General features: G+C 36.4%; 1 protein-coding gene across 2 annotated transcripts in view; it reads left to right on the top strand.

Annotated features, from left to right (window-relative positions):
• Window positions 1-14,997, top strand: part of LOC103722587 (D-lactate dehydrogenase [cytochrome], mitochondrial) — a 94,003-nt gene that overhangs the window by 28,851 nt on the left and 50,155 nt on the right. Inside the window, exons 6-11 of one of the 2 annotated variants that reach the window (XM_039117740.1) lie at window positions 1,082-1,172; window positions 6,981-7,041; window positions 7,172-7,208; window positions 7,290-7,351; window positions 12,730-12,826; window positions 13,631-13,705. In XM_039117740.1, coding sequence (XP_038973668.1) covers window positions 1,082-1,172; window positions 6,981-7,041; window positions 7,172-7,208; window positions 7,290-7,351; window positions 12,730-12,826; window positions 13,631-13,705 — 423 coding nt within the window. Of the gene's footprint in view, window positions 1-1,081; window positions 1,197-6,980; window positions 7,042-7,171; window positions 7,209-7,289; window positions 7,352-12,729; window positions 12,827-13,630; window positions 13,706-14,997 lie in introns of both variants that reach the window. The other variant, XM_039117739.1, reaches the window with a different exon arrangement.

The following is a 14,997-nucleotide window of genomic DNA, read 5'->3' as shown; positions in this document are numbered from 1 at the left end:
ATTTTGTACTAAAATAAAGAAAATTAAGACAATATATTTTCAGGGAGAGGGTGGATTTGGTATTGCATTCTAGTGTTCATAATGCATTGATCTTGTTACTACACTTAATATATCGTGCTTACTCTAACTATGCCTATCAAGTAAAACTATTATTCTTGAAAATTCACCTGGCATTTTGAGTACAGTATTGCATGGAATTTTTAGGAATCATTGAATATATAAGAATAATAAAAGTGTAGAAGTGTACTAATATGGAGGTTCCAATACCGAAGAAAAAATTTTGATTACGGGAATACATCTTACTCTTCAATCAAGTGATTTTCCCTGTCTTGAAATGTAGATTTTGGATGAACCTTGTCAGATGTAAGGAAATTTGTAGTGTCCTGTTTCCTCAATCATGAGTCCTATTTCCTCAGTCATGGGTCAAGCCGGTGTGTCTTGCATGTAACCTAGTCTATCAGTAAGTTACCATGCTGGTACCAAACACTTCTAGATATGGTACCATATGGGTGCGCATTATATGCCTTTTGCTATGTGTGCCAATAGGTATACTGTGTCTCAATATTGTACTGTACCATATCAGTAAGGTACCGGTAAGGTTATTGTTGTCCTGGTCCTTGTAGTAAACCTTGCATTCGTATTTCATGGGCTTGAAAAAAATTATCGAGAATCATAATTCATTGAAATTTAAAAATTTGGAAACATTTTAAGGTGCATGTAAAGAAAATTCCTAGGAGACTATACTTTCTTGATGAGTGTTTGGACATCGCTGGCTGCTGAATTTAGCTGTGGCATATTTATGAAACCTAGCTCTATAGATGGATTTCTAATATTTGTAGAGCTTCTAGAAGTGCATCTGCATAGGTGGTGTTTTCCTGGAATTTGTGACTCAATATGATTTCTCTTTTTGATATATATAATTATTTGTTCTTTTGGTTTGACCGTGCCCATGTGCTTTCCCCATCTTTTTGCCTTTATGCTAGCCAGTTATTCACTTTTTGTCAAACTAAGTACCTCTTGTCCTCTACCAAGAAAATTGCTTTTCTATCTAATGATAACCTTTTGATCTTGTCTACTGCAGAAAGTCAAGTCATTGCATGTTGAGGACATGGATGTAGTTGTTGAACCAGGGATTGGATGGATTGAACTTAATGAGTATTTGAAGCCCTATGGTCTCTTTTTTCCACTTGATCCAGGCTAGTAAATGTTTATCGTTGCATTCCTGTTCTCCTATGATGCAGTTTCTTATCAAGTTCTATCAAATAGGGAGCTTTTATATTGGTGATTATTTAATATTTGATATGGAAGCAGCTTGTAGTTTGATCTGAATTTCTATTACTTTTCTGGATTGTTGGCTTGTTTTTATATGATGAACCAGAGTAGCTGTTTTGTCCTTTCATCTGTAATCCTTTTTTTTCTTAATTAATTTCTACTGCATTGCTACTTGGTATCAAAGCATGGAAAAGGGGAAAAGAATCTCCATCGGGGAATGAAATAGAACATGAAACTGTGAGCTCCCAAGCTGTGGGAATGTGATATCTGACTACATGCTTGTTGAACAAATGAATAATAAGGTGTACCTTTTTCAAAAGATACATATAAAACATTGATAATGATTTAGGAGGAAACAATAAAATGATATCAATTCAAGTCCTAGATCTCCAGTTGAGATTTAACACACAATTTACAAAAATGCTGTCATGCATATTTCTTATGCTAGGGAATGGTCATTTATATAGCATTGAGGTCCACTAAAATCAATGCCCTCACTAATACCATATCAGTAATCAAGTCAAGGAATAACTAGACTACACTTCTTTAAGTGTTTCCTGCTCTTTGCTACAATTTAATATTAGATGAGGAACCCATGGTGATGATAAATCAAAGACATGTTGGAAACACTTATAAAATTTGTTTTAGATTATAATTCTGTGTTCTAACAAATTTTTTGTTTATCCATCATCCCTCCCTGACACAAGTGTATACATATATGATCACTTCCTGGTTATAAATTTGACATTTTCTTCCATTAATGTCAAAAGCGAATCTTGAGTTGAAAATTGATTGTTCTGTGTTCATTATCCTATTAAACCAATGCTTGGTAGTACTATAGTGGAGCCAAGGTCTGCAAACTTGGTGTTCAGAACAATATTGGTACCTTATCCTATAAAACCAATGCTTGGTAGTTTATGTACTATAGTGGAGCCAAGGTCTGCAAACTTGGTATTTGAAACAATATTGGTATGCCACTTGTTTGGTATGGTACGGTTGGTATGATATGGTATGCACTCCATACCATGGTACTGTCCGAAACTAGGTGGTATGGTTCAGTACCGTGTGGTACGGGTTTGTATGGATTGGTACGGGGTGGTTTCACTTGGTTCGGACTAGTACGGACTGATTTGGCTTTTATATGGAACCGAAACTGAGCACCATGGAATGCCGTACCGGCCCGTACCGGCCGGTACGGGCCGGTACGTACCGGTCCGGTCGTGGACCGGTACCGGAACGGATAAAAAACCGGTATTTTCCGGTTTTTTATCCGAACCGGCCGGTTCGGAGCCCGTACCGGCCGGTACCGGCCTCGTACCGGTGCGAACCGGCCGGTTCGCACCGGTACGATTTTTTTTTTTATAGAACCACAGCGCCGCGCGCTGTGGTTTTTGAAACTACCGCGTACCGGCCGGTACGGAACCGGTACCAGCCGGTACGTACCGGACCGGTACCGTACCGGTCCGGCCGGCCACCGGTACGCCGATCGGTACCGGTACGGCGGACCTTGCTGAGCACTATACTAGTACCTTACCAATACAGTATGGTATGGTCAATACAAGGTGGTACGGTTGGTAGGCAGACCTTGATTGGAGCTAATCTATCAAAAAGATTTGCAAGCTACATTTAGATTGACCATAAATATAAGTTGAAAAAGAACTATTAAGAGAGCTGAAAGTCCCATCAACTCCATTATATTAAAAAGCAGATAGCAAGCATGGAGCGACTGGGAGAGTTTCATAGTGGATAGTGGATAGTGGATAGCAGATGCTACAATGGGCATTATGAACCCAAAGCAGGCTGTTAAAACATGTGAATTTTTTCCTTAATAAGTATGCAAAATCAATACTTTACATGAACATAATGCAAAAACAAATCAAGGACAAGCTGTAGAACATCTGCCAATCTAACATCATAGTATACTATCAACATTCATATAATATAAAGGTCTACAATGTAGTGACAAATAGCATCATGCACCAAATATAGTAACATCACTCAAAGATTTCCATAATCATATTCGTATAACATAATGTACCAAACAAAACATCATTATCAACAGCTAATAGACTTCACTAGAGTCCAGACAAGAAAGTTAAATGACAAATGATGATTGATTATCTTAATGATCGATCATCATTCGCCACTTCTAGGAGGTTTGCTTCTTTATATCACAACTAGAGGAATCCAACATTTCAACAAAGTCCTCACTTGACTTAGATGACTCGGACACAATCTCATCTTTTGATTCTTTGGTTTCTATGGCTGTAAAATTGAAGCAGCTATTGTATCTCCAACATCCTTAGATCTAGCTCTCTTCCTTGTGTACATCTTACTTGCTTTGAAGCCTTCCTCTCTTTCTCTTTGGCGAAGGTGGTGTGCCAACTATGGAGCACATGGTGTTGGAGTTTTGGTGACACAATGCTTGGAGGGATGCCTTTGTTCTTCGCTTCACTTCTTTCTACTCTTTGTTCGGTTAGGGCACCACATAAATGAACCAGCCATTTTGTAAATGGACCCCTAAATTGGTCAAAATATTGCTTAATTGCTGAAATGGTTCAATTAGAATATGCCCAATCAGCATTGGAGCATAGCACCTACTATAAAGCAATAGCATTGTGGCCGTTGTAGCGGCTTTTCACTTACTATATCAGATGCCAAGATTTGCAATCTTGATATCGGGTACCATATCGGTGCCTTATTGGTTCAGTTCGGTTTGATACACTTCAGTACGAGCCGTTACGTACCTTGGTGCACCTCGGTGCACCTCTGTATGCCTTGATATAGGCCGGTATACCTCAGCATGGGGTGGTACGCCTTGGTACGAGGCTTATACCGATTTAAAGTTCAGTTTTGTACCAATTTTCTCTCGGTTCAAAACTTTATTTCTTAAAAAGGTTTAATCCTTTACCTCTCAATAGCATATTTGAGGAAGAATATACATTCTCACGATTTGTATCCAAAGGCCAATTAGAAATTGAATAAAAAAGATTGGATTATGGATATGGAGTCACGAAGCATAATTTTTTTGAATTGGATTAACTCTTCCAATTGAATGAGTATGAGTAAAGAATCTATGGATGAAGATACAAAAGTTTATTTCCAATCGTAACTAGATCTTCAATTTTTTTGTAAATGGGAAATTGAAGCCAAATAGCTATAAAACGATGGTTTTGGTTTACTAGAACCATCAGCATATTGTTTCAGCTCAGTAGAAACCAATTATTTTCTCAGGATCCTGCGAGTGGAAATAGGGAACGAAGTAACTAGACTAAATGGATTTAGTATAATCCCCCTCCTCTAGAGGGATCATCTAGAAAGCAAGTAGCTTTGGACGGATTCATGCAGAAAAGCTAACATAGATGTTATGGATCTAATTTTTCTCTTTGGGAATACATCGATCTTCTATAGTCATATGGTAGACCAAGTTGGGTGCTATAGGCCTAGGCACTATATGAAGTTGCCATTCCTCATGATATAGCAAACCGCTATAGCTGCCATAATAGCTGATTTGTGAAACATTGATCATCTCAGATTTTAATGAAATAAAGTGCAAAATATGAGTCAGTTGACCAGAGGAACAAGTTCTTTCTTTACCCCTACGGGTAGGAATAAGAGGCTAAACCATGGTATGCCGTACCGGCCCAAACCAGACATCATCTCAGATTTCAATGAAATAAAGTGCAAAATATGAGTTAGTTGACCAGAGGCAACAAGTTCTTTCTTTACCCCTACGGGTAGGAATAAGAGGCTAAACCATGGTACGCAGTACGGGCCGTACTGTATCATATCGGTTCAGTACTGGTACGTGGTGTACCGATACTCAGTATGCCAAAAAAATTTTGTACCGTACCGACAGTATGCTGGTATGGCATCGGTATGGGGTTCGGTATTGAGACGGCGGACCTTGAGCTAAACACTTATATTGAGGTAATTATTTAGTTTCTTTTATTTTTTCATTGGTGGGGAATAGTAAAAATTTCTTTTGCTTTTCTTTATTGGTCAAATTATGGAATTTTGAATGCTTTCCTAGTCTAACTTTTAAACTCTTTAAGAATAAAATTGTACTTAGCCATACCAGATTTAACAAAATGTAGCAATGCTGCAACATTTTTGAAGAGAATAAAATAGACACTAAGATAAATAAGCCTTTAAGAGTAATGATGAAAATTCACTATCCATATGATCTTTTAGGTCTTGTGTTATTCCTGAAGTTCCAATAGATCTCCACCCTTTTGGATCTTGATTTATTAATCTTAAGTGCCTTCCTGGTCAATCTCCATTAGTTTGAGAGATCCAAATTTAGATGAGAAGCATGCATGTCTTGATGAGCAAGTAGTGTTGCTTTCTTAACTCTTTTCAAATATTTGTTTGTCTTTGTCATTTCATTAATAAACTTTGACACCACTTTGTTGAAACTTTATTCACAATTTTCACAATTTTATGCTATTTAAGTCTAAGATTTTTTCCCCTAGGGGTTTCACTATCAAATACATATATATTTTAAGAGGGTGGACCTTGACGCAACGGTAAGGTTGCTTCATTGTGACCTAGGTGTCACAAGTTCGAACCAAGGAAGCAACGTCTACTTCAGTGAGATGTAGGTGTGGGGGAGAACCATTTTTGGAAGAGCAGTACGGGTTCTCCACTAAATCTCATGCTCGTTTACGTAACTTAATAAAGAAATGTCAGTTCAACAAATTTTTGGTCAACCAGGTCTTGCCCTAGTAGTCACATCTCTGCTTAGCAACTAAAGGTTTTCGGTTAGATTCTAGTTGGTGCATCCCAAAAATCTGATCTGGTAATTAAAGTGCGGGTGAGGTCTCCCTCTCCCTCTCCCTCTCTTTCTTAAAACATAAAGAACTTCTGAATGTAAAATCAAACTATTATGGAGCAAATTCCTTCATTAGATTGGTCCTTTATGTCGTCAATTAAAAGAACAAAGATGCCTTGGTGATGTGCATTTATTTATTATGAAAAAATAAACTGCCTTACTTGTGGTGGATAATCAATGAGCCTGTGTTTGGAAAAAAAAGATCATGTGGTGACAATAATTTCATAATATGACCACTTATATTCCGCTGAAGATTACTCTTATTATGTTCCTACGATTGGATTTTTCATATGTATTATAAGTATGTCCACTGATATATGAAGAATTTTTAAAATTGACTGTTTTATGACCTATCTTTTAGACACAAGTCTGGGGACAACCATCTTTTTTTGTGTTAGCAATTTGAATTATATTTTGTCTTAAAAATGAAATAGTTCTTTGTATTTCTTGTGTTCTTGATCCTGTCTAGACTCTCCAAGTCTAGGGAACCTTCAAAGTTCAAAGATTGCCCCTTGGTTACATGAGCATAAATTGCATGACCAATATATAGGTCTCCTACTTGCCGGTTGGCCTTTGAGTGTTATGGCATGATGTCTCTTGCTTGTATTTAATTCTGTCCATTAATTTGAGATGGATTCAAAAGAGACTACCATCAAGTTCGTAAGTCATAACCATTCATAATTTCATATTCCTTTCTTGATTTTTGATGCGATATTACTTGATTTATAAGTCCAACCATGTATTAGTGGAATGAAATATTTTAGTAGTTAAGAATTTGACTTTTTGCTGTTCTTCTCAAAACCTTGGTGTTGGCACCAGATGTCCCTTTAGTTAAATTAATTTTTCCTCATCTTACTAGCCCTTTGACATGCAGGACCTGGTGCTACTATTGGGGGCATGTGTGCTACTCGTTGTTCTGGTTCTTTAGCTGTTAGGTAGTGCTAAACTTTGGCTATTATGCTAAACATTACAAGCTCTCAACCAGCATATTCTTAGCTCAATTTACCAATTATTAGGTTGAATATATTGTTAATTAGAATTGATGATTTAATTATCAGTTTTCAGGTATGGAACTATGCGGGATAATGTCATCAATCTTCAGGTAGCTTTATTAATTTATCCTTTAACTTTTTTTCAAAGAGTAATTTCTTGGTACAAATTTTCAGGTGTTATCTCTTTGCAGGTTGTTCTAGGAAATGGTGATTTTATAAAGACAGGTTCACGTGCTCGAAAGAGTGCTGCTGGGTAGGCTGAAGCTTCTCTTTGATGTGAAAAGATACAGTCTTTACTTATTTAGTCCAAGTATTGCTTTTGGGGCTATTTAATTTAGCAACTACTCAGTGTTTTACTTGGATCAGCTTTTTTTCAACTTAGTATTCATGATCCATCTCTTAAACATTTGAGTTTTTTTTTTCTGTGCATGCCATATTTTTATTCTTTACTTATGTGTATGATCAACTTGACACTTAAACTGCATAAATTTTCAGAGCATATTAAAATTTGATTAATCTTTTACCAACTTTTAAATCCATAATCTCTGAAAAGAATATATTATTCTCTTCTATAGAACTGACAGATAGGAAGTCTTCTTATTGTATCCAAATGAAACTTATTAACTTACCTTATATTTCTACTCAAATAAATGATCTACTGATATATTCTGATATTTCAAGTGAACACTTTCTGTTTGTACATTCATAGTAAAGATATGAATAGCCTTTTTTAAATATTTTTTAATGATCGACTGGTTTAATGATCATGATGAGATGGCTATGTAACAATATCTCATCATCTGCTAGATTACCTGCAAGGTTGTTACCTCTTTAAAAAGGACCATCTATCTCAAAATTATATTAAGGTTCCTTTCAAGAAGTCCGCATTTTATGAAGTTTGATTTCGCAAATGAGGGATGCATGGCGTCGTGGCAGGGTGTCTTTTGAAATTTCTAGTTTTGATTTATTATTGTATGATTTGGCTGACTCCACGAGCTTTAGAAATAAAATTTCTACAACCATTTGTTTGGAAATTTATATCCAGATTATTATTTTAGCCAGGGGTTGAAATATTGGTTCAAGTATGATGGTACCTTTACCTATGCCTAATCCATGAAGTATGGGCCAATGTAGTATTGTACTGACCCATGCTACACATCTTGGTGATGGCACTGTAAAATAGAGGTGAAATTAGGTGTTGATATGATACTAGCATGGGGTGCTTTCTGGTATTGGTATCTTACTGATATTACCTAGTATGGATGGGGATACATTAGCTCAAGGTTTTTTCTCTTCCTCATACATCTGATCTTTCATCATTGTCCTTAAACTCCGATCTTTATGTAGTTGAGAGTTCTCCAAATTGTATTATAAAGCTATGCTACCTAGACATTCATGTCCAATGCTTAGAATCCATGTCGTGTATGTATCCAAATTGGACATACATTTGACCAAGGATCCATGTCTTGGTGGTACAGACGTGCCCCACCAGTAATGCAGTGTTCTAGGAAGAAAATGGTGCTTTGAAGCCTGATGGGTGCTGGATGCTGCTTCTGTCTTGAACTGTGATGCCCCTACAATGTCGATTGCATCCTGACATGGGATGGATTGATAGGGATGAACTAGGGTTTTGGTTCGTCTAGACTCTTGGCCATAATTTGCCATCCTTGTTCCATACTATCCAAGGAGTAAACTAAGATGGGACTAGCACCGAGATTTAAACCCTTGTGTTAGACACTCGGTCTTCATTTTTTTCTTTGATTTCAGGTTGTGAAAATTGGTAAAGAGTTGGATTGCTCCATCGAGCAGTTCAACCATTATCATAATGGTAGGAGATTAGTCAAAAGCATGGATATTGAATTAAATTTGCAAAATGTCATTTTTCAAAATCCTTGAGCTAAATAGGAAGTCTAGATGGGAAACATGCATATTTGAAGACTTTGATGAATAATTACTTTTCTAAAGGGGATATTGCTTGGTGAAATGGTAAAGGCTTACGTTGACAAGCACAAAGGCGTAGTTCGAATCCTGGGGCATCCACTTTGTGCAAAAGAAATGCCAATAGTTAGGACTGCCCTTTGTTTGCCCCTTTCAGGTCCTCGGATTGTCAGGACTATAACGGGTAATGTTCTTTTTCAAGGGTGGTCCTTGGTAGAACTGTAGGTTTGCTCCACTATCGCTTTGGTGTCATGGTTTTGAAACTTGAAAACGGCCTCTTGACTCACGGAGGCAAAACTATGTACATCAAACCCTACTTAGATCCTGCAGTGGTGGGAGCTTGGTGCATGTTGATGCCATGTTTTACAACGTTAAGATACATATATTAGTCAAGATTATTTAAGATACATGTATTAGTCAAGATTATTTTTTCTACATATCTCATATCTCCTTTTTCTACTATTGCTGATTCAGATACTTGGGCATCTCTCCAAATCCAATTTTTTATATTTATGCAACACTTGTATAAAAGGAAATAATAGAATGATCTTGGAAATAGGTCTTGACAGCAAGTTTGGAGTGGCTTTAAGCTCTATATTATTAGACTTCTAGTCAACATCTAATCTTTAAATGATGCATTGCCATGCACATTCTTCTTCCTTGCAAATAATTTTAGTAGCCTATATGCCTAAACACTCTATAGTTTCAAGCGAAGACTCTATACTGTTTTTCATTGGAACGATACGACATTGCCACGGTGCTGATACCAACATATGGCAGAAACTAACAGATTTTAAGAACTTGAAAAGCTATCTATATTGATTGGTATCATTAGTAGTCAAGGTCCGCTGAACCGGTACTGGGACCCTATTGGTTGGCGGACGGGTCGGTATGGTACTGATGCATGTACACTTGGGCTGCTAGTGGAACCGGCACACTCTTTTCTTTGAGTTTTTCAAGTTTCATTAATTAGTAATCAATCTTTTTCAACTTTTTTTAATGATTTTAAGTCTAATTTGATGTTTTTTGATATTTTTTGAATTTTTTTAATATTTTTTGATATTTCTATGATTCTGGTTTAACCTAAATAATGCATTTTATTGTTTTGAAATGTTACAAAATATAAAATGATTAGTAAAATGCTGCATGCTATAAGAAGCAACATGAAATATCCTAAAATCAAGTTGTGAGGTAAAAAATATAAAATAATACAATCAATTAAATATATTTAAAGTACAACATACATATCGATGTCTAAAATTTCGTCGAATAGCGATGCCTCTTGTATATATCTGGATTATTAGCATAGTCAGGAGACATGTTTGACCATTTCTCTAATCAAGCGGCATTGTAGTCTTATATGTTCATCCCATAAAAAACGTTCTGAGTTATAAACACTCTCGGATCTCATGCTGAAGCTCTGGCTCTGAGAGGTATTTTCTGGTGGATAAAATGCATGATAAAATAGCTGTGAATGGGTCCATCTGAATAAACTGGTAGCAGAATCTGATCCGTAATATGCTCCAGGCTACGTAGGATAGTAGCCACCGGAAGATGCCTTAGATGCACTATATCCATATCTGTATCCATATGGGTCATAGGCTGCATGTGGCTCTACGTAATAGGATTCAATATATGACTCGGAATCTGATACGTTTATAGATCCTCCTTCATGTGTGAGGTCAGCCAAAGCGAGGAGCAGGATAGTCAGATCCAGTGAAGATGAAAGTGAGGTGGTTGGATCTAAAAAAGATGAGGTGGTGCATGTGAGATCTAGTAAGAAAAAAAGGTCAAGCAACTGGATCTAGTGAAGTCGAAGTTGAGGGCAACTTGATCTTGTAAGGATGGTAGCAAGGTAACCTGATCTTATAGGCGTTGAAGTGTGGGTAGCTGGATCTCTATGGGAGAGAGAGGTTAAATGATTGGATTTGTGGGGAAGGAAGCATGGTAGCTAGGTATTGAGGAGAGGGCCAACAGAAGGATAGGCTGTCTTGCTCTTGAGATAAGAGGGATCGAGCTTTAGCAATATGGGTAGTTCATCCATCAATATGTGGTTAACCTGCAACCAAACCAGGAACCTGTGACTCAACCACCATAGCAATTCAATCCAGGGTCACTGAGTTCAGAACATTGTTTATATGATCATCCATCTTCTTAAGCTGTCAGTTGAGCGCGAGCATTGTAACTATGATCTTGCAGCATGTTGCTTGTGTATCTTGTAGTATATGTTTCTCTCACCATGCTCTTCCTAGTTTTCCTCTCTCACCTACTAGTGCATTTTGTTGATCTCAACCATCTTCCTCTTGTTGAGTGTTTGTCAAGTAAAGCCTTTATTCCTTTCATCCCTACTGCCACCTACTATTCTGCCTATTGTTAGGCCAGGTCCCTTTCTACTAAGGCCTCTGACCCTCTTGATTCACTTTTAGTTGATGGCTGTGCTACTTCAGTGTTTCTATCTTCACTGCAACTGCTTCTCAATTGGTTGGACGACCTTTTATTGTCTCTTGCTTCGGTGCATGACAAAATTTCAGTCAACATTTTTTGCAGTTTTACAAAGTTGTTCTCCACCGAGCGTAATACAAGACAATCTGCATTTAAACAACGCTTGATATCTAGGTGGTCATTCCTCTTGTATATGAGACCCATGCTTCATCCGCATTGTAGTTATCTTAGGGTACAAGACCTCTTGGAGCATCCATGAAACTGCATGCCAGACACAGGAAGGTTTAATCTGAGTGTTCATTGAAGATACAAATTTCCCTTGGAGTTCCCTATGGCGTTGTTGTTGAAACAACCCCCCCCCCCCCGCGCACATCAAAACCAGGGAAAGGGTCATCATGGTGTGCTTCCATTGTGGCACACAGTGCCCTATATCTACCTAGCTCTTCCAGTTTCTGTTGACTGTCTGGTCATTGGGATCCATGAGGGCAGCATCAGTTAAGCTCCTAAAGTTCCTCTTTCAGGTAGTCGCTATCATGTTTTCTTTGGAAAAGATTTTTCTACTTTTAAAACATGAAATTTTGATGCCAAGAGAATTGTGAATTTGACCAAGCTTCTATGTTTGAGACACCCACCCAGAATAATCCCTAAGACCATTAATTCTGTGCAAAACTGCAAATACTCACCATTGAGTATAATATTATCATGATAGACCAAAATCTAGTGGTAACACTGGATTTCTTGTGAACAGATTGAGTGATTAGAATTCAAGATGACTCTGAAATATCCCATGTGAGTATGCAACTATATCTTATTTTTCCAAACCAAGCTTTGAGAGATTGGTTAAATCCAAAATTATATTCTGCACCATTTCAGTATATTCTGTAACCTACTTGTTTCCTTGTTGGTTATTTTGCTGATGTTTTATAAAGTGGCATCCTTTTGTGCTTTTGTCATGTTTATAAGTATTTTGGCTTCAACAGATGGTTGTGCTTATGATATAGAACCAACTTGCATAGCTCTTGAAACATATTTGTGTAAGGAGCATGTTGCTAATAATTTTTTACCTTTTCCTCTCAATGGCTTGTTGGGATGTCACCTTAAACAATATGCTTCTCATCTCCATAATTAACACTTATTTTGACAATGCATATGTAAGTTTCTACAGTTACGAGGATGCATATCTGACAAAGTAGGAAAGGACTCTTCACCAGGATTGGCATATTGCTAACGTTTAATATTGTTATGTATCAGATATGATCTTGCAAGATTGTTGATTGGAAGTGAAGGAACTTTAGGTGTTATTACAGAAGTCACTTTGCGGCTTCAAAAACTTCCTCAGCATTCAGTGGTATATCTTATTTCCTTTTGTACGCATTACATCATTGCACAATAATATCTATATTTTAGGCACATATATTTTCCTCAATGTTGCTGCATGCCATTCAACTGATCTCTTGATTGTTTTTATGGGAGAATAATCAGGAATCTACTGATAACCTGGTGAAGGATTAACTTGGTTGAATGATTTCTTAGTTATTTTTCGTAATTACAAGAAGAATGACACTTTCATCTTCCCTGTCAACACCATCAAATGGTCTGTACAGCAATAGAACTTGATGGTTTAGTCACTTTGTCTGACATTATTGTGGAAAACTGATGATAGGATACAAAAATATCAGATGATACTGATCTCCAGCACTTTCTTAGAGGAATCTGTTAAGGGCACAATATTACATGCTATACTCATTGATAAGAATTTATTTTTTCTAAAATAGATGGGACCTTGAAAGTAATCCTCAGTAAGTTTCAGCAAACTCCATCTCTGTCCCCTCTTCTCCCTATACTGTAATGAGAACATAGGTTTTGCAGCCGAAATATTTGTTACTGCTACTATGCTAAGAAATTTTATAGTTACTATATATTTTGTATTTTTTTCTGATTATGATTTATCCATTATTAGTTCTTGAGAATCCAATCTCTCCTGAAACAAGAAGGAGAAAGATATTGGATACTATATCTTGTTTCATGCTTGCATATAAAATATTATTCACATTTTTTTTAAAGTAGTACTATCCGTAATATTTCTTACAATTTTCTTCTGGTTTTTCCTTTGTCATTTTAGTTTTTTCAGAAGAATATTTTATTATTTCAGGTTGCAATGTGCAATTTTTGCACGATCAAAGATGCTGCTGATGTTGCCATTGCCACAATGCTTTCTGGTATACAGGTAGAATAGATAGTGAATCCCCATCTCGTGTATTTCTACTTTTTGGATGGCCTATTGTGTTTTTACAACATTTCCTCGTCTTCATGATTATTTAGAAATATATTAGAGTTTATATGGCATCTTAAATTATTTTCTTATAACATGTTCGATGGTTCTAATTTGACAATATGTGTTCTCTTCAAAAACAAAAAGAAATAGGCAACTTGCATGAACTTAGATATTTTTTACATGAGTTGCATTGTTTATGGATAGTGAAAACCTCCTTTATGCCCTCGTTTGTTTTTCTTACAACTGTTTACACTTGTTGTCACGCCCCAAACCCAGAGCGTAATAGAGCCGCATACCTGTATGGCGGACCATACAGGCATGCAAGGCTGTAGATCATATCGAAGCAATAATAATTTCTAAAAAAATATTTAATCAACATCTTATTCAAATAATTCTTACAATATCACCAAGGTGATGTAAGTCAACAATTGCTAAGTACTAACATAATCCAAATAAAATATTCTAACTAGATTGACTAAAACTTTAATGACTGAAAGTATCTTTGAAAGAACTAGTACACTCCCCAAGTTCCGAGCAATCATGCATCTGGATTTGAAAAATAGAGAAACATAATAATAAGCTACATTAGGCCAGTAAGCAACATAATACCCCAAGTGGAGTCAAAGCATACCAAATAATTTAGTTAAAAGCACATAATATTGACTGAAAAATAAATTAATTTTTGAATAATGTATTTTTTTTGAAGTATACCATAATTTTTACCAGAAATGCCAGAAACAGAAATTAGAAATCAGAAATTAGGCTATAGCCATGTAACCCAGTGGCATGGGTTACACAAAGTGCCAAAAATCATTATTATTAACCATCGGTGGCAACGGTGTTCATTATTCTAATCACCGGTGGTACGGTGTCGAAACTGGTTTCTCATAAATTACGAGTCGACAAGCCCAACGAACAATCTCCATTGGCGGGGGCAGAACAGATCATAGCTATGCTGAGAATGCATATTTATAAAACATATTTTTTATGATTTGCCCGGTCATTTTTCAGATTTCATAACATAGCACAACATATTTTAAAATAATCATAATATTAACATGCTTGACTTCAACTAATTAAATTTAATCAACTAATTATTAACTAAGTATAAAATAGATATCATGATTAAATTTAATCAACTAATTATTATTTTACCAAAAATTTAGAAAACACACTTTGACGTATTAGGTTTCTTACCTCTTATCACTTCAAAATCTCACTCTAGTTAGACGAGTCAGGTGCAC

Source organism: Phoenix dactylifera, unplaced genomic scaffold (genome assembly GCF_009389715.1).
Source record: "Phoenix dactylifera cultivar Barhee BC4 unplaced genomic scaffold, palm_55x_up_171113_PBpolish2nd_filt_p 000268F, whole genome shotgun sequence".
Lineage (NCBI taxonomy): Eukaryota > Viridiplantae > Streptophyta > Magnoliopsida > Arecales > Arecaceae > Phoenix > Phoenix dactylifera.
Note: the sequence above shows the minus strand (reverse complement) of the source record. Positions and strands in the feature narration are given on the sequence as shown.